Consider the following 27,974-nt stretch of genomic DNA (forward strand, 5'->3'; position numbering starts at 1 on the left):
GCTGTTGCAAGCCATATGAAAAGGGCAGGGCAATGCAGTGATGATACAGGGGGATTTACAGATAAATCTTGCAGCACTTAGCTGGAGTCACAGAGAATATACACTGGCTGGGGGAGAGAGTGTCAGTCCTTATCCCTGTACCTGGCATAGTGCACTAGTACTGCTATACCACAGCCTCAGCTCACTGGGATAGAAAGGGTATAGAGCAAATGAATGAAATATCCATACACACACACACACACACACACACACATCAAATTAGAAACAGGTCACCATGGGACTTGTAGTGCATCACCCTGATAACATTACCTGCGCAGCGTATTTAATGGATTTATTTTATGCACTAGAGTGTAAGTTCCTGGGGCAGTGACTGAGATATTCCCTGTAAAGCACTGCGGAGCATGGGAGGGCTATATATATAAATAAGCTCTGTAGGGCTATGTGGCTGCTGGCACGTAACACTTTTCGCCACCAGCCTTGTCAAAGGGCAACCAAAATGATCCGGCATTGCATTGGCCAGTGTAGTGAGGTTACTATGAGCTTAGTATAGGCGTTAATGTCATTTATCGTCGCACCTGACCCATCTTTCAACTTTCATGCTTTAGAACTCATTCCTCCAAGGAACGAGGTTCTGTAGCCTATAAATAGCCTGCAGCCTAAGGGCCGTGACGGTTGTTGTGTAACTACAAGTTCCAGCATGGCTATAGCTCCTGGTGTGAAATTTATACCAGATAAAAACTAGAATCTGTGTAAGAGCCCTTTATAGGGGCTGGGTACGGGGGTGGCAGCGCTCGGAATCCCGGAGGGCGATCTAAACTAATATAATGAAAACGTTTGTTCCAAGTTGGCGCAAAAACTCATGAACCGATTTTCATGAAAACTGCACCATTGTGTAGTGGGAGCTCCTAGAAATAAGCTGCACTTTGCTTCAAATCGATCTGTCAAGGTAAAGCTCAGCAATAACAATGTATTGGCACCATACGCGCTGGAGATGGGTGCGGCACCATATGAGCGGCCGGTAAGGAGTGGGGGGAGAGGGGCTTTGGGTCCGCGCTCAATTGAATAGGATAGGCTACATAGAAGTCTGTGCACAGGGCACACAGTGCCGGGATGTAGTTACGAGACCGGCGGCCGCGATGCCGCTGGTTTCAGTACCGACAAGGAAATCCCGACAAGAGACTTAAGATAGGCGTTCCGGCGTCGAGATTAAGATAGGAGTCTGTATTTCAAGGCCTAAGGACGATACCCGAACATGGTAAATTCGGGGCACCCTTAGCAACAGCCACGCGCGGGGGTTTTAGGTAGCGTTGCAGGGGGGGGCTTTGATACGGTTAGGCACCCTTAGTGTGGAGGGTTAGGCACTAAGGGGGGAGGGTTAGGTTTAGGCACAAAGGGGGGAGGGTTAGGTTTAGGCACAAAGGGGGGAGGGTTAGGTTTAGGCACAAGGGGGGGAGGGTTAGGTTTAGGCAAAAGGGGGGGAGGGTTAGGTTTAGGCACAAGGGGGGGAGGGTTAGGTTTAGGCAAAAGGGGGGGAGGGTTAGGTTTAGGCGGAAAGGGGGGGAGGGTTAGGTTTAGGCGGAAAGGGGGGGAGGGTTAGGAAAGGGGGGAGGGTTAGGTTTAAGCACAAAAGGGGGGGAGGGTTAGGTTTAGGCGGAAAGGGGGGGAGGGTTAGGAAAGGGGGGAGGGTTAGGTTTAAGCACAAAAGGGGGGAGGGTTAGGTTTAGGCACAAAAGGGGGGAGGGTTAGGTTTAGGCACAAAAGGGGGGAGGGTTAGGTTTAGGCACAAAAGGGGGGAGGGTTAGGTTTAGGCACAAAAGGGGGGAGGGTTAGGTTTAGGCACAAAAGGGGGGAGGGTTAGGGTGCGGGGGGGGGGGGAGGAAGGGTAATTATATGTACCCAACCCCTGTTGGGGATACTGTACCAACCATCGGGAAGCCGCTGTCAGTACTCTGACAGGAGGCATCCCGGCAGCTGGCATTACATACCCATTCCCACAGTGACACTGGTGGGTGAAGGCGCTGCTGGTCACGTGGGCCACTCCCGCCATAGGGCCCCTATGCAAAGCAATACAAAACCTCAAATAAAAACATTTTTTGGGGCAGAAGTGATTTCATCGTGGGCGAAGCTGCGGCAACATCAAGGAAAATAATATAGTATTTAGGATAAGTCTATAGCCAGCCGATGTCAGGTGTCTGAAATTCTAATTTATAGCTTACTTCTAAAAGGAAAGAGACGTAACTTCTAAAGGTGGATTCAATACTAAGCAACTCCCGCAAAGTGCTACCGGAACGGTCAGGGGGAGGAACCCCGCAGCCGGTAACAACACTACTTTGCTACTGCACTCCTTTGCAGGACGCAGGTGCTGTAGTATCATTCTACCATAATGCATGCAGCCAAACCTGGCGGAGACCTGAATCTCCCCTCCCCCCCCACCCCCAATACATCTGCATGTAAACCTGGAGCTGAAGCCCGATTGGGGCTCATCACCTTGCTGTGCGGTTTGAATTCCGCCTCGCTCACGCAGGAGAGAGACATTGTGAACAGCGTATTACGCAGCTGGCGACACGGTCGTCCATCGCTTGCCTGCCAGGCTCAAGGTCATGTTATCGCTGGCAGGCGAAGGGTTAAGTGGTCAGACAAGCACAATGCATGTCACCCGCATCAGATGTTATACAGAGAGGCTGGAGACTGCGCGTTTTCCTCCTGAAGCCGACAGCCCCAGATCTCCTGCTGCTAACAGAGGGGAATCCCAGCAGCTGCTCAATGAGGAGAACCCCCGCTCCCACCTGACCCGTCAGTGTGAGTCCTATAGAGACCAGCTCCGCCGGATAGGGCGCTCTCGGCATGCTTAGTAAATCATATATAGCCTAAACCTAACCTCCGGGGGGTGCCTAACCCTATATATATTATTTATATATATATATATATATATATATATATATATATATATATATATATATATATATATATATATATAGCATCACCATTTTCCTGAAGTATTTGCAGAAATCACTAATCCCTTTATAGTGGGTGGGGGAAGGAAAAGTGCAGACACTACAATACCTGTATATAATACTGCACCATCCTGCTCATCTCCATCTAACGCAGTGTGCCATTAAAGGGACAGCAAACGCCCGCCAGCTGGGGAGGAATCAGTATTGGGCCATTCCACCATCACTGCTTATGCCAGGTCACAGTGAAGCATTAGCTAAATCCCCAGTAGATTGGTCTGGCTGCGCAGTCACCTGTTCTGAGATCTTACCGATTACCAACTCCTTACCAGCCATTGCTGGTACAATCCCATCCGAGTATGGCCTAGACCTGGGCAGTGGTAACATACGTAGCCTATGCCCAATATGGAGACCATCTCTGTAGGATAGCCGGAATCGGTATGATTTACCGCCGGAGCCATGCCCGGTAGTTGGAATCCCGACAGAGGAGGATATCCAGATCGTCCAAGGTAAGTATTCTCTAACCTAATTCTACCCCCTAACCCTCTCTTAGGGGTGCCTAACCCTAACCTTCCCCCCCAGTGCCTATTCCTAATCCCCCCTTCCCCTAGCCCAAACCTAAGCCCCCGAGGGGGTGCCTATCTCCAAGTCCCCCCCGGGGGGTGCCTAACGCTAAGCCCCCCTTCCCCTAGCCTAAACCTAACCTCCGGGGGGTGCCTAACCCTAAGTCCCCCCCGGGAACCCTAAACCTAAACCCTCGTGTCCCCCCCCCCCGTGGCTATCCGCGCTCAGCTTCCATTCGATCGGGATTTAGACGCCTGTCATTTATCCCTCGCTGGGATTAAGCAGTAGGGAAGCCGGCTGTCGGGATTAGGTCCGCCGGCTTCCCGACTGCATACCGGATAGCCACAGCTTCCGGGGAAGTGGCCAGGAAACACCCTCTTATGGTTCCAGGCCAAGAGCTCGCCAGACACAGCACACAAAGCGAGCGTTACATATAGATCAGTGGAGGAGGCTGGACTTCGCCACTGTTGTCCGGAAATCCTGTGATGTCATAACAGTGACATCGTCAGTGATTAGGCATTGGGTAGGAAAAGCCATGGAGATTTCCCCCCACCTGTTAGCACCAATAGATCCAGTGTATGGGAGAGTGGCCGAGTTGTCAGATGCCCACCTCATATATAGTTTACACTGAATTTATCAGTGCTGGCAGCAGGAGAGAGACCAGAGTCAGGTGCATTTTGCTAAAGCAATTAAAAAAAAAAAAGTTTAAAAAAAACAAAACCAAAAAAAAATCATAATTTCCTTCCCAGCCCCTTTATTGCCATCATAGCTGACATAAACTACCCGATTATCCCTAAACTCAGGGGATTATGCTAATTTTTAGGGTCATGTTTTGGGGTTTCACCAATTGCCATGATTCTTTGTATATAGGCCATATTTCCCTGCGCGGTGCACTTACTGCCATAGAGAATGTATTTCACAATGATACCCAAGGGAAGATTGGTGCCGCAAGATTACCATACCTCTTACCATTTATGACATCAGTCGACTGGATTTGGGATTTGCATTGTGACGATCAAGGAGTTGTCCCCACATCTCGTCAGCTGAAATACCACATGCCCACTGGGCCAGAGAAACAGGCTGCAACGGCAGGAGAGGTAATCCCATATGCCACCAGCTGACTGACTCTGACACATGGTATATGGCAACAAGGGACTTCAATATACCCAACGTGTCTATTTGAGGATCTTTGGATTTGAGGTATGTTGGATTGTTACATCTTGCTAGCATTGTCTAAGGGCCACTAACACTCACATTGGAAGTGGTTCATGTTGACCTAAGTCCATTTTAAAGAGAGCTCTCTATAAGGTCACTTATTTAAAGACTCCAAAGTCCCAGATGAATGAGCAATTGCTCATTCACCTGGGACTTTATTTCCAGAGTGGGAAAGTGATGTTTTAGTAAATTTCTTCTTGATTTTTATTTATTTCTATATTTACTTCTTTTTTATTTTTCATTGCATGATATATCATTGTGTATATTATTATTGTATGTGGTGTATATTTTTATATGTATTAAAGTAATTTTGATTCATTTTACCCTGTTCAGCAAAGCGCAGTATACATTTTCTTCTTTTACCCAAGGGAAGCACTGTCCCGTTAAAACAAAAGAGATATATTTTAGGACTCTATTTAGCATGTCCGCATTTTTTAAGTAATCCCGCTATTCAGCAAAGGGTTAACGGAGAAGTTAACGCAAATGATCTTCTTTTATCAATACCTAGCTCACACAGTACCGCACTGTAGAGTGCAAGCCTTTGCTCTCTACGGCTCTTCAAGTCCTTTTGCTATTCAGCAAGCATCAAAACGTTAAAAAAAAAAAATAATACGTAAAAGTTTACGTTATACAACGCCATCTCAGAATGGCGTTCCATAAAGAAAAATCCTTATTTCAGCTGAAAACTGAAGGGACAGAGGGGATCTCGTCCAATCAATCCTTTCAGCCGGGCTGGAACTCCGCCCACTCTCCGCCCCTGACTCTGTAATTACACTGCCATACACACTGCTCAGAGGATGGGGCATGCGCAGGACAGGAAGTATTTTCGGACAGTAGAAAAGACTGCGGTGATTTCCCAACCGCTGTCCCTGTGAAGAGTTTTCCTGAACAGCGGAGAAAATAATGGAGGTGGGGGAAAAAAAATCAGGTCGATGTTGTCCGAAAATAGAGAGTTGAATAGAGAGTTTACAAAGTATTTCATAATAACTTTCCAGGTAAACGCATAGAAAAACTGTAAAACGTGGTACGGCCGTGAAAATATAAAGGGTCCCAGTCGAAAAGGGGTTAAACAGATTTAAGGGTGTGTATGACGCTCCTACATAAACACTTACATTCACCTCGCCTTAAGACACTATAGAACACAAGAAGTAATGCCAATAACTATATAATCAGCTAGTTTTAAATCAGAACGTTATCCCCCATTTGTTCTCTTTCCTATCTCAGGCACTATGGGGGTCATTCAGACCCGGTCGTTAGCGCCGATGCGCTCGGACCGGGTCGATGGCCGCCCACAGAGCATGCGCACAACGGCGCCGTCGTGCGCATGCGTGAGACCCGCTACAACCGACAGCGCCAGTCGTAGCGGGTCTCGATCCAAAGGGGACAAGCTGTCGATGTTGATTGACAGCTCGCCCCATTTGGAAGACGGGCCGGGGGGGGTGGCAGCCCAAACGGGGGCGTTCCCATGGGAACGCCTACCGTTTGGAGGCGGCCCCACTGACATCACTAGTGATGTCAATGGAGAGCTTCCGGCTCAGACAGAGCCGAAAGCTCTCCGGGGCTTACGACAAGGGAGACCCTACCCTAGGGTCTCGTCGTAAGCCCCGATGGTCGCGATGGTCTTGACCATCGCGACCATCACCTTAGGCGGTCGTAAGGCTGTGGGTGTTAACCCACAGCCTTACCATCGCAAAGGAGGACGTCTTGAAAATTCAAGAGGTCCTCCCCTCATTCAGACCGACCGCACGCTCTGTGCGACCGGCTCTGAATGAGGTCCTATATCCCATTCTGCATTATTTTGTGAATACACTTGCCAAACTTTTATACAGTGCCTTGCAAAAGTATTCACCCCCCTTTGCATTATTCATGTTTTGTTGCCTCACAACCTGGAATTAAAATGGATTGTTTGAGGGTGTGCATCATTTTATTCACAGAACATGCCTACAACTGTGAAGTTGTGGGGATTTTTTTTTTCATATTGTGAATCAAACAACATTTAGGACAACATAACAGAAAACTTCAGCGTGCATAACTATTCACCCCCCCTAAAGTCAGTACTTTGTCGAGCCACCTTTTGCGGCAATTACATCTGCAAGTCGCTTTGGATAAGTCTCTATGAGCTTGCCACATCTTGCCCCTGGGATTTTCGCCAATTCCTCAAGGCAAAACTGCTCTAGCTCCTTCATGTTGGATGGTTTCCGCTTGCGAACAGAAATCTTCAAGTCTGACCACAGATTCTCAATTGGATTGAGTTCTGGGCTTTGACGAGGCCATTCCAACACATTTAAAGGTTTCCCCTTAAACCACTCGAGTGTTGCTTTAGCAGTATGCTTCGGCCATTGTCCTGCTGGAAGGTGAACCTCTGTCCCAGTCTCAAATCGCAGGCTGACTGAAACAGGTTTTGCTCAAGAATATCCCTGTATTTAGCACCATCCATCATTCCCTCGACTCAAATCAGTTTCCCAGTCCCTGCTGCTGAAAAACATCCCCAAAGCATGATGCTGCCACCACCATGTTTCACTGTGGGGATGGTGTTCTTGGGGCGATGGGATGTGTTGGGTTTGCGCCAGACATAACGTTTTCATTGATGGCCAAAAAGTTCAATTTTAGTTTCATCTGACCACAGCACCTTCCTCCATACATTTGGGGAGTCTCCCACATGCCTTTTGGTAAACTCAAATCATGTCTTCTTATTTTTATCACTAAGTAATGGCTTTTTTCTGGCCACTCTTCCATAAAGCCCAGCTCTATGGAGTGTACGGCTTATTGTGGTCACAGGCACAGATACACCAGTCTCTGCTGTGGAACTCTGCAGCTCCTTCAGGGTTACCTTTGGTCTCTGTGCTGCCTCTCTGATTAATGCCCTCCTTGCCCGGTCTGTGAGTTTTGGTGGGCGGCCCTCTCTTGGCAGGTTTGTTGTGGTACCATGTTCTTTCCATTTGATGGATTTGATGGTGCTCCGGGGGATCATCAAAGATTTGGATATTTTTTTATAACCCAACCCAGAATTGTACTTCTCAACAACTTTGTCCCTGACTTGTTTGGAGAGCTCCTTGGTCTTCATGGTGTGATGGCTCTTGCTTAGTGGTGTTGCAGCCTCTGGGGCCTTTCAGAAAAGGCGTGTTTATACTGACAGATCATGTGACACTTAGATTTCACCCAGGTGGACTTCATTTCACTAATTATGTGACTTCTGAAGTTAATTGGTTGCACTAGAACTTTTGAGGGGCTTCATAGCAAAGGGGGTCATTACATATGTTCATGCCAATTTTCAGAATTATATTTATAAAGATTATTTTTTATATATTTTTTTTTTTTTCTCATTTCACTTCACCAAATTAGACTATTTTGTGCAGATCCATCACATACAATTCAGATTAAAAATAAATAAATAAATTGCAGGTTGTAATGTAACAAAAAAGGTAAAAAGCCAAGGGGGGTGAATACTTACTTACATTGTGGTAACACTATCTCAGCATAATACAGCTATATGCATTCTGTACGGCTTATTTTCCAACTGATCTTTTTTTTTAATTTAGATTGCATTTCTAGGTTCTCACTATCTTAGGTCGTTACACTTTCATTAACCAGCACCAGCTTCTAAAAACAATCTGGAACGACTTGTAGCTTGATAAGTTTATCCCAGATAAGTCATTTCAATTAATTTAATCACAATTAATTTCCATTTATTAGGTTTATAATTGTATAATCATAGTGTTAATTATTAGTTTTGTAATCCATTTATCCATCATCACCAGCTCCTTCAAATAAGTATTTTACCACAAACCATCACTAGACCATGTAAAGAAAAAACAAGGAATTCCGGAATTCCAGTATTATCAGGTGGCAAATTACCATGTTTGTAGCGCACATGTTTCAATAACAGGAAAAGCGCATAGGCAAACAGCTCCTTAAATAAAGCCCCCCACCACCCCTTATCCCCTCCACAAATAGAAACTAAAGGGTCTCCTATCTCTCGCTCACCCACACCTTCATCTAAAAGCTGGACTGGGATGTGACCAATGGCAGAGTAACTCAGGGCCCGATTCAGCAAGGAACGCAGTATACGCACGCAATCGGTCGATTAATTTGCAATGCGCATGCATCACAGTATGCGAGTCAGACGCTGCGTTCGGAACTGTGACCGAAGAGTCTACGCAGACCCATGGCAGAGTGATTGACAGGAAGTGCCATTTGTGGGTGGTGCAGGAGGGGAGGTGGGCTGAACGCAGGCGTGCCGATGCGTTTCAACGCCGTTGCATGGGCGTGCATAAATTAGCCACTGCGATACCAGATGCCGCCTGAGGTCTCAGAGTGCGCTGAAGTAAGCAATTCCTGAGTAAGGTCTGGGCTACATTAACTGTCCGATGTTACCGATTGTTTCTCTGTGTTGGCCAAGCATACGGATGTGAGTAAGGGGAAGTGGGCCTCTTTATGTTAGGCCGTGAACGCAATGCGAATGCATTTACATGTCACCACTGGTATTAGCAACTGCGTTGCGTCCGTATAAGCAGAATAGCGATCCTTCGTGAATCAGGCCCTCAGTCCATGGCTGACAGTATACAGAAGCCAGAGCTATGGATGTGTACAATGCTTTGCGATGTTAGTAAATAAGGGCTATTCAGGAGGTTAAATTAAGAAAAGTTGTAAAAAAGTGAAAAATCGCTTTTGAACATATTACACCAAGTAAATATCATCAACAACCTATTCTGCTCCTTTTCGCCCCCCATGCAGAGGATCACCAGGTCAGGAGAGAGGAAAGTCTCTATTAGAATCAGCAGTGTGTGAGTGTCAGACTTGTTATCTTGCCATCCCAAAATGTTAATTGGATTCATACAAATGTATTTTGACAACACATTCAGAGGAAACGGGGAATGGAATTGTGGGAGGTGGTTTGATGGTGAAGTGGGGAGGACTTATTGCAGAAGTATATGTGCATGTTGGGGTTCCACGGTCAAGAGAATAAAGTATCCCCCAAAAACTCCATGATTTACACCCCAATGACTATTGCAGCTTTTGATGAGCTCTTGGATACACAGTATAACCAATCCTCATGAAAGCCACCAATGGCGACTGCTGTATAGGTAAGAAGCTCTGGACAACCATTTCCTCCCATGTTTGTGGCCAACAAGGTTTTAATTAACACCAAATATAAGGAGCCATATCCTAACGAGGGCCTGATTTACTCAGGATGGGCTTCAATTACCAGCTAAGCCGGAGGTTGCCAAACTCGGTCCTCAAGGCACCCCGATGGTCCAGGTTTTAAGGATAACCTTGCTTGGGCACAGGTGACTTAATTAGTACCTCAGTCTTTTGATTTAACCATCTGTGCTCAACTATGGATATCCTTAAGACTTGGACCGTTAGGGTGCCAGGTGTACAGAGGTTGGGAACCTCTGAGCTAAGCTATACGCATTGCTTAATGTAATGCGCCTTCTAGGTCTCCCCTAATGCTATAGACCACTGTTTCCCAACTACTCTCCTCAGGGACCCCTAACAGTGCATGTTTTACAGATCTCCTCAATATCACAAGTGAACTTATTTTCGCCACCTGTGGATCTATTAAAACATGCAGGCAGTAATGAATACATCTGTGCACCAACTAGGGGATCTGAAAAACATGCACCGAAAGGGATCCCTGAGGAATGGAAACACTGCAATAGACTTTAGTACATACTACAGCAGAGGTTCCCAAACTCTGCCATTACAGACTGCAATTTAAGGATATCCATGCTTGAGCACAGGTGCATTAATTAGGACCTCAGTCAATTTTATTTAACCATCTGGACTCAAGCATAGATATCCTTAAAACCTGGACTGTAATGATGGAATTTGGGAATCTCTGGGATACAGGTTTTAAAAATTCCTTTCCAGAATCCAGAAAACACTACAAAGAGAGCTCAAGGGCATCACAAAGGCACTCTAAATAAGGGACAAAATTGCCCAAAATGCCATTAATCCTGCTGTGCAAAAACCCTGGCAGTAGAATAAAATTTAACCTTGAACTTAACCTTAATCAAAAATGGTTTTTCGTTTGTGTCATGTTTTAAATACGAATCATTTAAAGAAGATAAATGGTAAAACATTTCAATACGTTAATTACACTCTTTTGGAAACATCCTTTACACGGTTTAAATTTATTTTCTTTAGAATAAAAAAATAAAAATCAACAATAAAATACTGTAAACATTTTGTTCATACATATACACAAACTATATATATATATATATATATATACACAAACTATATATATATATATATATATATATATATACACATATATACATACATACACACACACACAAACTATATATATATATATATATATATATATATATATATATATACACAAACTAATATATATATGTGTGTGTATTATGCATTTGTACTATTTGCACTCTTGTCCGATTCGCTTAGTAAATGCATAGTTTTTGTTAAAAACAAAGCAATAGAAATTCTATATAGAAATATGAAATTTAGACGTTTCAATCATGAAACGGTTCTGGAAATAAAAGATGATGGGTGAGGAGCTGGTCCCATATCCGAAGACCATTCACTATCAGTCTGTGTATACTGGGTGAGATGTAGGCTTAGATAACTGGGCAATATGCTTATATTATTCTGTAAGGTGTCGGTAACAAATCCGCACATCTTTTCGAGTTACTTTACTGCTCAATTCAACTCCAAACGTAAATGTGGGACCATCTCGTGTTAATTCTGCAGTGCGCGATTAATGCAAAGTGCGGGAAGAAACCGTCCTGAATCCAAAACAAAGCGGTAAATATTAGCGCAGATAAGGAGACTGTAGGAGGCTGTCACTAGCCATGATCGGCTGTTCTAAGATGTCACAGTGTTGAATACTACAACATTTATTTAGGAATGAAAAATTATAACCAGCATTGTGTATTTCAGCAAACACAAGTATTTATTTACCTACATCTTCTTTTCTTAAGTGTTTACATACAACTAGGATAGAAAATGGGGAAAACCACCTGCAACTTAAAAAAAAAAAAAAGCCTGTACCAACCCTGCAACATATCAACATACATGTCCCACATCATTTACACATGTTTCTCTGCTTATTAGAAAAAATAACATGAAAACCAATTGGGTTTTTTTCGGGGGGTGATAAGTAATGGGCGCCCAACAGAGCAATTCAATTGTCTTGGGTGCCAATTAATTACCGCTCACCGTACCCAAAAGATCGTGTTTAGCCGCATAAAGCGGATAAACCAGTCTAAAGTCCTGCCACCCAAACTAATGACCTGTCTACCAGCACACTGCCTCCTGCCACCTCTCAATTACTGCCTGCCATCTCCCATCACAGCTCTCACCGGATGCCTGCCAAGACACTGCCCCCTGACCTCACAGTTCTCACTGGCTGCCTGACAAGACACACTGCCCCCTCTCCTCACAGCTGTCACTGACTGCCTGACATAACACTGTCTCCTGCCACCTCCCATCACAGCTCTCACTGGCTGCCTGACAGAACACTGCTTCTGCCACCTTCACTCAGCTTTCACTGGCTGTCTGACAGGATACTGGCTTCTGCCACCTCTCCTCACAGCTCTCACTGGCTGCCTGCCTTCTCCCTTCACAGCACTCACTGGATGCCTGACGAAATCTCTGTGCCACCTCCCGTCACAGCTGTCACTGGCTGGCTACCTGCCAGGACACAGCCCCTTCCCCCACTACCTTTCCTCACAGACCTCACTACCTGTCTTCCTGGACACAGCCACTTGCTACCTTCCTTTACAGCGCTCACTGGCTGCCTGCCATAACGACTGCTCCATAATACTAGTTTTACATAATTTGAGTCGTCCTGGAGAATGTATGGATCAAAAGTCTGCAGAAGGCAGATGGACTTCCTTTTCTCACAATTGTAAGTCGGATAAAATGTTAGTGCTCTCCAAGGGGCACTGCAGATGACTCCGTTATCCTGGGCAAAACACCAGGCCTGAAGTAGTTATGTAAATGTAATTTGAAAATAAAAAGTAAAAAAAATGACCCTAATATTGCTACTGCAATCCCTGTCTTGGGTCGTAGTGTTCACAATTCCCAGCCACGTTTCCCCCTTCTTATAGGAAGCCACAAAGGCCGGGTGTGGACGAGTCATACAACGCTGGCTGTTCCAGCACCATCTGAACTAGTAATGCTACTTTAATTATATCTACTCGTGCTCCTCACCACTGTCCCCACCAGTCCCGCTCTGCTGTTACGGCACAGGAAGCCGTACTGGCAGCAGGTAAAACGCGTGCTGAAGAATGCTCGCTGAGCGCTTTGACGTGCACTAAAAAGCACTTTCAGATCCTATGCAGGGAAATAAGGAACTCTGCGGACGTTTTACTGAACGTTCACAAACAGAATCAGAGATTTTATCTCTTTAGTAAAAAAAAAACAAAAAAAAAAAACAGACTTTCCCCCATGACGATCCCTCTATAGCCAAACTAAAATGAACAGTAATAGCATGAGAACACCGTGATCGTATTTAGACACACACAAAAACCGTTTAGCATGGTGAACTCACACCAATTAACAGGCTCCTGATATTTGCAGTCACATGTGAGACACCGTTCTACCCAACAATTGGGCTATATTTAGAAGGTCTATTCCTGTTTCAGCTATTTGTGTGCAACTCACAACAGCGTGAAGACACAGACGCGTGAACAGTCAACTTACAGGTTGTGAAATACAAACAAATCTTCTTAGAGAGAAACACTTGATCGTCTGACGATCCCAGACCCGATGCCCGTGAACCGCCTCTCGTTGGAGACGTATACCTGTTCATCTGTCCGTGCAGAGAGTTCTTTCTTTCTTATGTAACTATAGAATGATGTTGTGTTTGTGTAGTGATACAGCAGTGTGTCTGTACAAATCAGTATTTATGCAGGATATTGCTACAGGGGTGCGTGCTAGAGCATGTGGGAAGGAAGGATGCAGACATCTAATTTGTGTGCGAATATGGCGCGGTGCCTGTGGCCCCCTTTACGTCAAGGGCAAAGCTATGTAACGGTGGCAGAGTCAGTCACGCAGATGAACAAATTCTATACAATATGTGAAAGCCAATGAGAGGCTATATCCATAGAAAACAACGCAAAAGATCTCCACAAAACTTCGCAAAATGCAGCGCTTGCCGCAGGATTAGGCAGCGCAAGTCTAGTTGTTGTGGAAAAAGGAACGCCAGCGTGAGGCGTGGGAAAATCAACCCGTCCGTTGCCTGTCTCTGGAGTTCTGGTGACAGTCACATAAATGCCATTAGAAATGAGAAGCCACCACAAAAGTTTGAAAAAACCCAACGCATCAATTCGGTGTTTGTCTAGATCAGGGGTGGGGAACCTTTTTTCTGCTAAGGGCCATTTTGATATATATAACATTATCTGCGGGCCTGGTTCAGGCCATGCCCCCTACGCGTGACGTCACACGGGGCGGGGCCACAATCGCCGGTGATTACAGCAATGCCTGGAGCATCCTGAGGATGTTCCGGGAAGCTGTAAGAGTAGCGTTGTCACCGTCTGAAGAGTCCTAAGGACGGTCCAGGCGGCACTGCTGCATAGATCCTGGCTGCAGGGTGGTATTCTAGGCACCCCGCTAGCCAGATGAGGCTAGCAGAAAAAAGCTCAGAGGGCCAGACCAAATTATTCCGAGGGCCTTATAATGCCCCCGGGCAGGAGGTTCCCCATCCCTGCTCTAGATGAAAGCATCGAGACGAGATTCTCGTCTGTCTTATATATACTATAAAATCATGAACTATCGAGGAGGAGGAGAGGGGGGTGTTTTAATTCCTCACGATGTGCCACCGATGCCCAGCTGCGCACACATTGGACAATAACGGTAATGCCATCATCTCAAGGTGTCCCGGAAAACTTGTGATGCCGGCAGCTGCGATGTGCCACACTTATGATGGGACCCAGCATAGGCCTCTACAGCTGCGGGCTCCCGGCTTATAGCCTGTTCTGTCCACCGCATTCCTCACAGTTCCTTGATCTACAGTCCCGACATAACTCAGTTATTATAATTGTAACGTAACATGCTATTATAGAATAGCACATTATATCCACTCCAATCCGGCTAATATTAAATCTGTAAAGAAGGTACCATCTAAGGCAGTGCAGGGGTCGGGAAGTTTGAGTAGATCACCCTGTAATTTATGGCCCAGCTACACTACACAAACTCAATCCCTTGTAAGTCATACGTAGCATAAACAAAGGTCAGGAAGGCTTTTAGGTACCAGTCATTTATCCGGGCCTGTATTATGTATGTGATATGTATTCTCAGCAGGTAAACTAACATCTGTGTGTTATCCAACAAGTCTCGCAGATGCGCCAGAAGAGAATTTTCAGCTATATTTTAATAGGACTCTCTCATTAGACTTTTGCATTTCTCAGTTTAAAAGGATCACTAAACGCTATTATACATTGTATTGCTCACTGTCACCCTGATATTACACTGCAGCTCTGTATTACACCCCCCACTGCATAACAGCTGGATAATAGGTCTTCATAGGATCTCCTAACGGTCCTAAAAGTAGAAAATGCAGCCATTTGATTGAATGTGACATCACTGCTGAAAGCATTCCTCATAGAGCAAGTCTGCAAAGCCGTCACTCTAACCCTGCCTATTTAGTTAGACCAGTTCTTCCCCCCCCCCCCCCAGACAGGAGAGCAGAGGGAGAGGAGTGAGGGAGAGTGTGGTGAAAGACGTTGGAGATCGAGGCGTTGCAGATACAGAATGTTATGCTTTTAAACAGTTTTCGATAAAATTTGGTTTGCCAGGTAATCACTGTTTATCTCAAATAAAGTTCCCTCTGTCCAGTACAGACCAGTCTCCACAAACTCTCAACCTGCTTTTAAATAGAATCTGAGTTCATATATCACTATCAATTGGAGTCCAAGCACGACCAAAATCTCAAAATTGGTTAACTAGTGTCGTATAAGCAACTCCAACGCTAAATATAACCGCACCTGCTCTTTAGTAACATGCCTTTGGGGTGACCAAGGACCTGATTGTACACAGACCATCTCCTGCCAGTCTGTGTGCCCCCCAGTTCTGGGGGGTGTAGGGACAGAAGAAGCTGTAGCCAATCAGTCCGTCACAACATGCACAAGAAGCACAGAGTATTTCAGGATACGAGTGTACGATCTTGTAGGTTGACATGACCAGGTAAGTAGTGATGTGATGCTACTGTCAAAATGACACCACTCCGAATGGTATGACGTTCTTATATCTTAATAGTATTAATTCCAAGGCGCCTTTTGCATTCTGCGTGCGATTTAGATGGTCTGTACAGTAGTCAGAAAGAGCACTAGTAATATAGCACTAGTAAAATAGCCAAAGTCAGCCTCGTGAAACCATAGCGTGCCACTATTTTCTGGCAGTTCCCGTATCTCCTACACATTACTAATAGTGACACAGCAATAACCAAACATCACAAAAGCATAAACAAGTCACTTTCACCCCCTCATCTAACAGCAGAATAACTCTCATTCAGCCACTATAAATGCACCGTATAACGCCGGTCACACAGACCACCAGTGGCCACATGTTGGCCTATCGGAAATGACATGTTCTTCTATCACAAATGCCCAGTACAATGCTGTTGTACCAATAGCCTGAATATTGAGTTCACACCCATCAAACTTTGCTGCTGACTACTTGTAGGCGATGGGTACACTTTGCAGGTGGAATTGAATACCAGACATCGATGCGTGTGCTGTACTGGAACGGAAGGGGGGGGGGTTATAGAACTTTGGCCGGGCATAATGCCAGTTCTGAGCCCACATAAGAGTCGTTCTACCGGTGATATAACCAGACAGTATTGGAATCATAAGTAAAAACTGGTATTTAGAAACACCAATGATAAATAATCAATGGATCCGTGCTGGAAACACTCTGCGACAGGGTCATATAACGGAATCTACTGGTTAGTATCAAGAGCTCGGGACACTTGTGCTGAGGCCGTCGCCCGGGTCACATATAAAAGCGGTGCATGTAATCGCTCCACATTGAAACATTCATTTCGGTCACACGGCGGCATAAACATTTTTTATTTTATTTTTTTTTAACTCTGATTACAGCATTCTTAAATAGAGCATAAAAAAAAAACGCTCAGAGACGCAGCCTCCATTTGAAACCTATTATACATGAGCGGACCCGGTCACAGGGAGCATTTTCCCACCTGCACATATGTATATAGACATATTACCTTAGGGGGGAGCTTCAATCATTTTTTTTATAGCGTGCGCTAATTAATGGGCGCCCAATCTTGCAATTCAATTGTTTTTTGTCATCCATTAATCATTGCGCTCGTCGCGCCCTATCCGACTGGGTTTAACCACGTAAAACGGCTAGACCCTGTCTAAAGTCCAGGTTAGGGCGCCCAAACAGCAGTATGTGTGCCCAAAATCAGGACTTACCGCACATTTCTGCTCGCCACCACAGGAGGGTGCGAGCAGAAATCCCGGCGCTGTCGGCTATCGCGCCTGAACGGAGCAGCATTTTCATTTCTCCATCGAGTGCCCGTTGGTCAGAGCCGATGGCGAAAACAATTGAATTCCCCCCCTTAGAGTAGGGTGGGCAATAAGCAGCCCGCCATCTAATTGGAGACTGCACATCCCAGCATGCCCTGCTACAATTGTGCATGCTAAAACTGTCACAGGGCATGCTGGGATGTGTAGTCCAACAGCAGCTGGTAGGGCGGCTTATTGCCCACCCCATACTGAATATTAGGGATACAGAATGAATAAACGCCATTTACCTGTATGCATCGTCTTCTTTCAAGTCTCATATCCTGTGAATGGAGGGGAGAGTCCAGCAGCAAACCGCAATGCTGAAAAAGAGAACGGTACACACAGGGGTCAGCATTGTCATCTGCGCCCTGCACACCTACAACAAAGGTTTGATTCGTTTACCTACAATGACATTGTGCATGCGTGCAAGTATGGCTGCAAACAATAGGATGGACTTTCCGTGAACTTTATAAACATACAAATCATTTTGCTTTGTCAATTTCAATTTGTGTGAATGGTACAGTTCACAGAAGGCGATGGGCTGCCCAGCGGCTGAAGCTGTCCTCTTACGGGGGGATACAAGTCAAGTCGTTCTGTGGTTACCAGCACCTTATTGCCCCCTGAGTGCATAACGCCACTTTAAGCCAGAGTAAGCTCGCACAAGTGTGACAATCCAAAATAAATTCACGTATGAAGCATTACAATACAATGCACCACTTAGGTTTCACCTGACTTTCTGCTAAGGGCAGTGGTTTTATATTTGTCTGTGACATCTCCCAGGACCATTATCACAAGGCTCTGAACTAGTGGGGCAAAAGAATAACACTAAAATTTTGTTTGAATCACTACTCACGCAATTACCAATTTCTATAGAATGTGTTACTTAGGAGAGACTGTGAGCTAATCACTGAATGATTCCAATGTGCTTACTGTAGGTGGCAGGTCCACCGTAACTAACACTGTATTGTCAATGTATCCACTGTAATTAACACTATTGTCAATGTATCCACTGTAACTAACACTGTATTGTCAAAATATGCACTGTACCACTGTATTGCCAACGTATCCACTGTAATTAACACTGTATTGTCAATGTATCCACTGTAACTAACACTATTATCAATGTATCCACTGTAACTAACACTATTGTCAATGTATCCACTGTAACTAACACTGTATTGTCAATGTATCAACTAACTAGCACTGTAATGTCAATGTATCAACTGTAACTAGCACTGTATTGTCAATGTATCAACTGTAACTAGCACTGTAATGTCAATGTATCAACTGTAACTAGCACTGTATTGTCAATGTATCCACTGTAACTAGCACTGTAATGTCAATGTATCAACTGTAACTAGCACTGTATTGTCAATGTATCCACTGTAACTAGCACTGTAATGTCAATGTATCAACTGTAACTAGCACTGTATTGTCAATGTATCCACTGTAACTAGCACTGTATTGTCAATGTATCAACTAACTAGCACTGTATTGTCAATGTATCCACTGTAACTAGCACTGTATTGTCAATGTATCAACTGTAACTAGCACTGTATTGTCAATGTATCCACTGTAACTAGCACTGTATTGTCAATGTATCCACTGTAACTAACACTGGGGGAGATGTATGAAGCTCAGAAGCGGTATCAATGCATGTTTTGTGCACTAATACCGATTCTGCCCGATGTATGATCGGGGTATGGGCGGTAAATTCCTGGGGCGCTATGCGCCCCTGTCATTATCGGCGCTATCTACAAGATAGCAGCGCCGCTAGCCTGGGCCATGTATGAACCGTCATATCGCTTGACCGTTGGGCCGGCTGTAGTGGTCTCTATCGACAGCTACAGCCAGGCGCTGCCCTATTCCCGCAGCAGGGACAGCGCTGTGCTTGCCGGCTCCAGGCTGCACGCGGTGTTCTTAACAATACTTGCGAGACGCTCAGTGGAGCCGGCCGGTACTGAGACAGAGCGCATCAGCACTAGGCTGATGTGCTGCGGTCTCTAGCGGGTAGCGCCGGAGGGGGGAGTTAACGCTCCCCCTCTCCGGCCGATGAGATGTTCAAACATCTCATCGGTAGTGCTTCCTGCTTTGACTCGGTAAAGAGGCGAAGCAGGAAGCGTTATAGCAGCACGTTAAGTGACGCTATAATACATCTCCCTCACTGTGCGTACTGGGTGGACTAATGGATTAACTCACAGGGGCAGTGACGTCACACAGCAGCTCAGGTTTTACACCTTTCAGACCCCATTCTGACATTGACTCAAAAATATAGTTGTGTTGGGAAGGGCGGGATTTTGAGACATCTAATAGATTGAGTGGTAAGTGTCTAGCAGAATGTCGGGATAACATTAAACAGTGCATTTTACCTTCATGATTTACATATGTAATTATGAATGATGTGATTTAGAGGCCATTTAAGCAGTAAAGCCAATCTCAGTGCTGAGAAGTCTGACCTATATCTAGTGCGATTGCCAGGATGAGCATTACAGGTGTAATGGCTGATGGTATGGGACAATTCAATGCAAATCAATAGCACTTTGCCAACTTGGGAATACAAACAAAACGGCATAAACATCAAAGAAACCCTTTCACACCACACACCACACACACACACACACACACACACACACACACACACACACACACACACACACAGTATACTAACAGGTAGCAATACTATATAATCAGCATAAACAACAACACATACCAGAGCGGGCCATCTGCACCACTTTATAAGCAGTTTATAGCGAGAGCTCTGCATTATTATAAGAGCTGTAAATACGGCGAGAGCATTACTATACAAGTAGCATATACAGAGAGAACACCAATACTATACAAGCAGCATATACAGAGAGAACACCATTACTATACAAGCAGCATATACAGAGAGAACACCATTACTATACAAGCAGCATATACAGAGAGAACACCATTACTATACATTAGTATATAAGCAGCATATACAGAGAGAACACCATTACTATATAAGCAGCATATACAGAGAGAACACCATTACTATACATTACTATACAAGCAGCATATACAGAGAGAACACCATTACTATACATTAGTATATAAGCAGCATCTACAGAGAGCACACCATTACTATACAAGCAGCATATACAGAGAGAACACCATTACTATACAAGCAGCATATACAGAGAGAGCACCATTACTATACATTACTATATAAGCAGCATATACAGAGAGAACACCATTACTATACAAGCAGCACATACAGAGAGAACACCATTACTATACATTACTATACAAGCAGCATATACAGAGAGAACACCATTACTATACATTAGTATATAAGCAGCATATACAGAGAGAACACCATTACTATAAAAGCAGCATATACAGAGAGAACACCATTACTATACAAGCAGCATATACAGAGAACACACCATTACTATACAAGCAGCATATACAGAGAAAACAAAATTACTATACAAGCAGCATATACAGAGAGAACACCATTACTATACATTACTATACAAGCAGCAAATACAGAGAGAACACCATTACTATACATTACTATACAAGCAGCACATACAGGGAGAACTCCATTACTATACAAGCAGCATATACAGAGAGAACACCATTACTATACAAGCAGCATATACAGAGAACACACCATTACTATACAAGCAGCATATACAGAGAAAACACCATTACTATACAAGCAGCATATACAGAGAGAACACCATTACTATACATTACTATACAAGCAGCAAATACAGAGAGAACACCATTACTATACATTACTATACAAGCAGCACATACAGGGAGAACTCCATTACTATACAAGCAGCAAATACAGAGAGAACACCATTACTATACAAGCAGCACATACAGAGAGAACACCATTACTATACATTACTATACAGGCAGCATATACAGAGAGAACACCATTACTATACATTACTATACAAGCAGCATATACAGAGAGAACACCATTACTATACATTACTATACAAGCAGCATATACAGAGAGAACACCATTACTATACATTACTATACAAGCAGCATATACAGGGAAAACACCATTACTATACAAGCAGCATATACAGAGAGAGCACCATTACTATACATTACTATACAAGCAGCATATACAGAGAGAACACCATTACTATACAAGCAGCATATACAGAGAGAACACCATTACTATACATTACTATACAAGCAGCATATACAGAGAGAACACCATTACTATACAAGCAGCATATACAGAGAGAGCACCATTACTATACATTACTATACAAGCAGCATATACAGAGAGAACACCATTACTATACATTACTATACAAGCAGCATATACAGAGAGAACACCATTACTATACATTACTATACAAGCAGCATATACAGAGAGAACACCATTACTATACAAGCAGCATATACAGAGAGAGCACCATTACTATACATTACTATACAAGCAGCATATACAGAGAGAACACCATTACTATACATTACTATACAAGCAGCATATACAGAGAGAACACCATTACTATACATTACTATACAAGCAGCATATACAGAGAGAGCACCATTACTATACATTACTATACAAGCAGCATATACAGAGAGAGCACCATTACTATACATTACTATACAAGCAGCATATACAGAGAGAGCACCATTACTATACATTACTATACAAGCAGCATATACAGAGAGAACACCATTACTATACATTACTATACAAGCAGCATATACAGAGAGAGCACCATTACAATACATTACTATACAAGCAGCATATACAGAGGAGAACACCATTACTATACATTACTATACAAGCAGCATATACAGAGAGAACACCATTCTATACAAGCAGCATATACAGAGAGAACACCATTACTATACAAGCAGCATATACAGAGAGAACACCATTACTATACATTACTATACAAGCAGCACATACAGAGAGAACACCATTACTATACAAGCAGCATATACAGAGAGAACACCATTACTATACAAGCAGCATATACAGAGAGAACACCATTACTATACAAGCAGCATATACAGAGAGAACACCATTACTATACATTACTATACAAGCAGCATGTACAGAGAGAACACCATTACTATACAAGCAGCACATACAGAGAGAACACCATTACTATACATTACTATACAAGCAGCATATACAGAGAGAACACCATTACTATACAAGCAGCACATACAGAGAGAACACCATTACTATACATTACTATACAAGCAGCACATACAGAGAGAACACCATTACTATACATTACTATACAAGCAGCATATACAGAGAGAACACCATTACTATACAAGCAGCATATACAGAGAGAACACCATTACTATACATTACTATACAAGCAGCATATACAGAGAGAACACCATTACTATACATTACTATACAAGCAGCACATACAGAGAGAACACCATTACTATACATTACTATACAAGCAGCATATACAGAGAGAACACCATTACTATACAAGCAGCATATACAGAGAGAGCACCATTACTATAAAAGCAGCATATACAGAGAGAACACCATTACTATACAAGCAGCATATACAGAGAGAACACCATTACTATACAAGCAGCATATACAGAGAGAACACCATTACTATACAAGCAGCATATACAGAGAGAACACCATTACTATACAAGCAGCATGTACAGAGAGAACACCATTACTATACATTACTATACAAGCAGCATATACAGAGAGAACACCATTACTATACATTACTATACAAGCAGCACATACAGAGAGAACACCATTACTATACATTACTATACAAGCAGCATATACAGAGAGAACACCATTACTATACAAGCAGCATATACAGAGAGAACACCATTACTATACAAGCAGCATATACAGAGAGAACACCATTACTATACATTACTATACAAGCAGCACATACAGAGAGAACACCATTACTATACATTACTATACAAGCAGCATATACAGAGAGAACACCATTACTATACAAGCAGCATATACAGAGAGAGCACCATTACTATACATTACTATACAAGCAGCATATACAGAGAGAACACCATTACTATACAAGCAGCATATACAGAGAGAGCACCATTACTATACATTACAATACAAGCAGCATATACAGAGAGAACACCATTACTATACAAGCAGCATATACAGAGAGAACACCATTACTATACAAGCAGCATATACAGAGAGAACACCATTACTATACAAGCAGCATATACAGAGAGAACACCATTACTATACAAGCAGCACATACAGAGAGAACACCATTACTATACATTACTATACAGGCAGCATATACAGAGAGAACACCATTACTATACATTACTATACAAGCAGCATATACAGAGAGAACACCATTACTATACATTACTATACAAGCAGCATATACAGAGAGAACACCATTACTATACATTACTATACAAGCAGCATATACAGGGAAAACACCATTACTATACAAGCAGCATATACAGAGAGAGCACCATTACTATACATTACTATACAAGCAGCATATACAGAGAGAACACCATTACTATACAAGCAGCATATACAGAGAGAACACCATTACTATACATTACTATACAAGCAGCATATACAGAGAGAACACCATTACTATACAAGCAGCATATACAGAGAGAGCACCATTACTATACATTACTATACAAGCAGCATATACAGAGAGAACACCATTACTATACATTACTATACAAGCAGCATATACAGAGAGAACACCATTACTATACATTACTATACAAGCAGCATATACAGAGAGAACACCATTACTATACAAGCAGCATATACAGAGAGAGCACCATTACTATACATTACTATACAAGCAGCATATACAGAGAGAACACCATTACTATACATTACTATACAAGCAGCATATACAGAGAGAACACCATTACTATACATTACTATACAAGCAGCATATACAGAGAGAGCACCATTACTATACATTACTATACAAGCAGCATATACAGAGAGAGCACCATTACTATACATTACTATACAAGCAGCATATACAGAGAGAGCACCATTACTATACAAGCAGCATATACAGAGAGAACACCATTACTATACATTACTATACAAGCAGCATATACAGAGAGAGCACCATTACAATACATTACTATACAAGCAGCATATACAGAGAGAACACCATTACTATACATTACTATACAAGCAGCATATACAGAGAGAACACCATTCTATACAAGCAGCATATACAGAGAGAACACCATTACTATACAAGCAGCATATACAGAGAGAACACCATTACTATACATTACTATACAAGCAGCACATACAGAGAGAACACCATTACTATACATTACTATACAAGCAGCATATACAGAGAGAACACCATTACTATACAAGCAGCATATACAGAGAGAACACCATTACTATACAAGCAGCATATACAGAGAGAACACCATTACTATACATTACTATACAAGCAGCATGTACAGAGAGAACACCATTACTATACAAGCAGCACATACAGAGAGAACACCATTACTATACATTACTATACAAGCAGCATATACAGAGAGAACACCATTACTATACAAGCAGCACATACAGAGAGAACACCATTACTATACATTACTATACAAGCAGCACATACAGAGAGAACACCATTACTATACATTACTATACAAGCAGCATATACAGAGAGAACACCATTACTATACAAGCAGCATATACAGAGAGAACACCATTACTATACATTACTATACAAGCAGCATATACAGAGAGAACACCATTACTATACATTACTATACAAGCAGCACATACAGAGAGAACACCATTACTATACAAGCAGCATATACAGAGAGAGCACCATTACTATACAAGCAGCATATACAGAGAGAACACCATTACTATACAAGCAGCATATACAGAGAGAACACCATTACTATACAAGCAGCATATACAGAGAGAACACCATTACTATACAAGCAGCATATACAGAGAGAACACCATTACTATACAAGCAGCATGTACAGAGAGAACACCATTACTATACATTACTATACAAGCAGCACATACAGAGAGAACACCATTACTATACATTACTATACAAGCAGCACGTACAGAGAGAACACCATTACTATACATTACTATACAAGCAGCACATACAGAGAGAACACCATTACTATACATTACTATACAAGCAGCATATACAGAGAGAACACCATTACTATACAAGCAGCATATACAGAGAGAACACCATTACTATACATTACTATACAAGCAGCATATACAGAGAGAGCACCATTACTATACAAGCAGCATATACAGCGAGAACACCATTACTATACAAGCAGCACATACAGAGAGAACACCATTACTATACATTACTATACAAGCAGCATATACAGAGAGAACACCATTACTATACAAGCAGCATATACAGAGAGAGCACCATTACTATACATTACTATACAAGCAGCATATACAGAGAGAACACCATTACTATACATTACTATACAAGCAGCATATACAGAGAGAACACCATTACTATACAAGCAGCACATACAGAGAGAACACCATTACTATACATTACTATACAAGCAGCATATACAGAGAGAGCACCATTACTATACATTACTATATAAGTAGCACATACGATATGCCAAGAGGACAACCATGACAGACGTAGCACATACTACTGTATACTATACAAGCACAGTACACATCTAAAATTTAGTTGGATGCATATCTGGGATGTATCCAGCTCTCAACTGGTGGCATATGTACATCAGGCATAGACAGGGGGGATCTTAATTGCATTTTTGGGGCACCCTGCGCCCGATGGAGCTATTCAATTACTTCTGCTTTTTGCACATTTCCTTGTCGCGCCCAATAGTTTAGACGGGTTTAGCCTCTTTACGCACGTGAGATGGGGGGAATGGGAAACATGGGCTACTGCCTCTCATATGCATGTAAACTTAAATAAAAATACACAAAACTTTACTAAATTAAATGCACAGGTAAAGTGTGGTCACAGCTCAGATATCTCGTGTTGGGTACCGGATGCCGGCGGTCAGAATCCCGACACTGGCATCCCGACAGGGTTCGGATACAGAAACCTATCGGTAGGTATCCTCCGAACCCTCCCCCTAGTGCCTAAACCTAAACTCCCCGCACCCTAAACTTAACCCTCCCCTCTTAGTGTCGAACCGTAACCCTCCCCCTAGTGCCTAACGCTAACCCTCCCCACAACCCATGCTACTTGCCTTCGGGATTCCACCCGCAGGATTCTGACATGGGTCGGGATTCCTGTTTCGGCATTCTGAACGCCGGAGTCCCCTCGGTCAGAATATGATATCTTGTAGAGTGAAAGGTAAGTGCATTGTGATACAATGAAGTGAATGGCTCCTTACTGGGAGATAGAAGATAAGAAATGGTACAAAGACACCTGGAAAGTGAGAATGGACAGAGGGCCTGATTCAGAGCCGGACGCTATTTGCGCTCGGTCGTTCAGAAAAAGGGGCCGGCTATTTAAATTGAGCGCTCGCTCTTTGTGGTCTGTTGACGCCTCTATGTCTGAGCGAGCGAACGAAACATGCGCTCGCTATTTTGTAAAGACGCCCCTTGGCTGCTCGCATCATACGTCATCTCCGCTATTTATTAGATTAATCGAGTACATCGAAAGGCGCATGAACTGCTCGCAGTGCTTGTGGTTGGATTTTCCTACCGCAATCATGCGAGCAGTTCAATCTAAAAAGACAACCAACTGACGTGGTCGATGACGCTGCTGTATTAATTATGCACACCCTTAAAACGCCCGTTTTGACCGTTTGGCACGCCTGCGTTCGGATTTCCACTCCTCGTTTTCAAACACCTTCCCGTTACCACTCACAAACGCCTCATCCTGTCACTCAAATTAGCAGGCATTTGCTATTTTGCGAGCACACGATTTCCGACCGCACTGACTGGTTGGCGCATGCGCATTACAACCCATACGCATGCGCAGATGTGCGAACATCACTCGGAGCGAACGAGCGGCGGCTTACGAGCAGCTCTGAATCAGGCCCACAGACTGCTGCTTGGGATCATGTACAATGACAGCACCATATACGTTTCCCAACCTGAATGATATGATGAGCTCTAACAAGCAGGACCCTCTCTCCACCCTGCCCCTCGCCCGCCCTTTCACCATCAGTCTCCAATGTACAGTACTTGTCCTGTTATTAGGCATCAGGTGTCTGTCTTATAACTATTCCCCAGCCCTGTACAACTTTGTGGCTCTGAAAACAAACATTGCGATACAATGTTCTTCATGACTGCAGACTACACACAGTAACATTAGTCATTACATTCATTTCCAAGCGAGCAAACTGGCTGACAGAACTGCTACACGGTGTGACTGGGAAGCGGATCACCCTATGTGCATCTATACAACTTAGCAATAATCGGGGTAACTTAAATTACATTATCTATAAAGATAACAGAAGGCCAACTAGTTGGCTGGTTGGAACGATAATTGAGTAGTGTGTGGGAGCGAACGACAATCGTTCGATAGACGGCAATAAATGGTCGTCCCGACTAGTTGGAAAAATCAGACATGTCTAATTTTTCCCAACTATTGGGGAGACTATCATTTCAGTGTAGGGGTTTGTCACACTTGAGATAGGACAACAGCATACATAGGCACTAGAGCAGCACATAGAATAGTATTTAATGCTGGCTGGGTGTATAGTTATACAGAATAGCGCAGGAACAGTG

At 43.4% G+C, this 27,974-nt stretch overlaps 1 protein-coding gene across 2 annotated transcripts in view; it reads right to left on the reverse strand.

The window, feature by feature from the left end:
* Positions 1-27,974, reverse strand: part of DYRK1A (dual specificity tyrosine phosphorylation regulated kinase 1A) — an 84,155-nt gene that overhangs the window by 29,156 nt on the left and 27,025 nt on the right. For both annotated transcript variants that reach the window (XM_088443149.1, XM_088443150.1), the window contains exon 2: positions 17,485-17,556. In XM_088443149.1, the coding sequence (XP_088299275.1) occupies positions 17,485-17,494 (10 nt within the window). In that variant the 5' untranslated portion in view covers positions 17,495-17,556. The remainder of the gene's footprint in view (positions 1-17,484; positions 17,557-27,974) is intronic.

This window comes from Taudactylus pleione, unplaced genomic scaffold, assembly GCF_031769625.1.
Source record: "Taudactylus pleione unplaced genomic scaffold, aTauple2 ptg000327l, whole genome shotgun sequence".
Classification (NCBI taxonomy): Eukaryota; Metazoa; Chordata; class Amphibia; order Anura; family Myobatrachidae; genus Taudactylus; species Taudactylus pleione.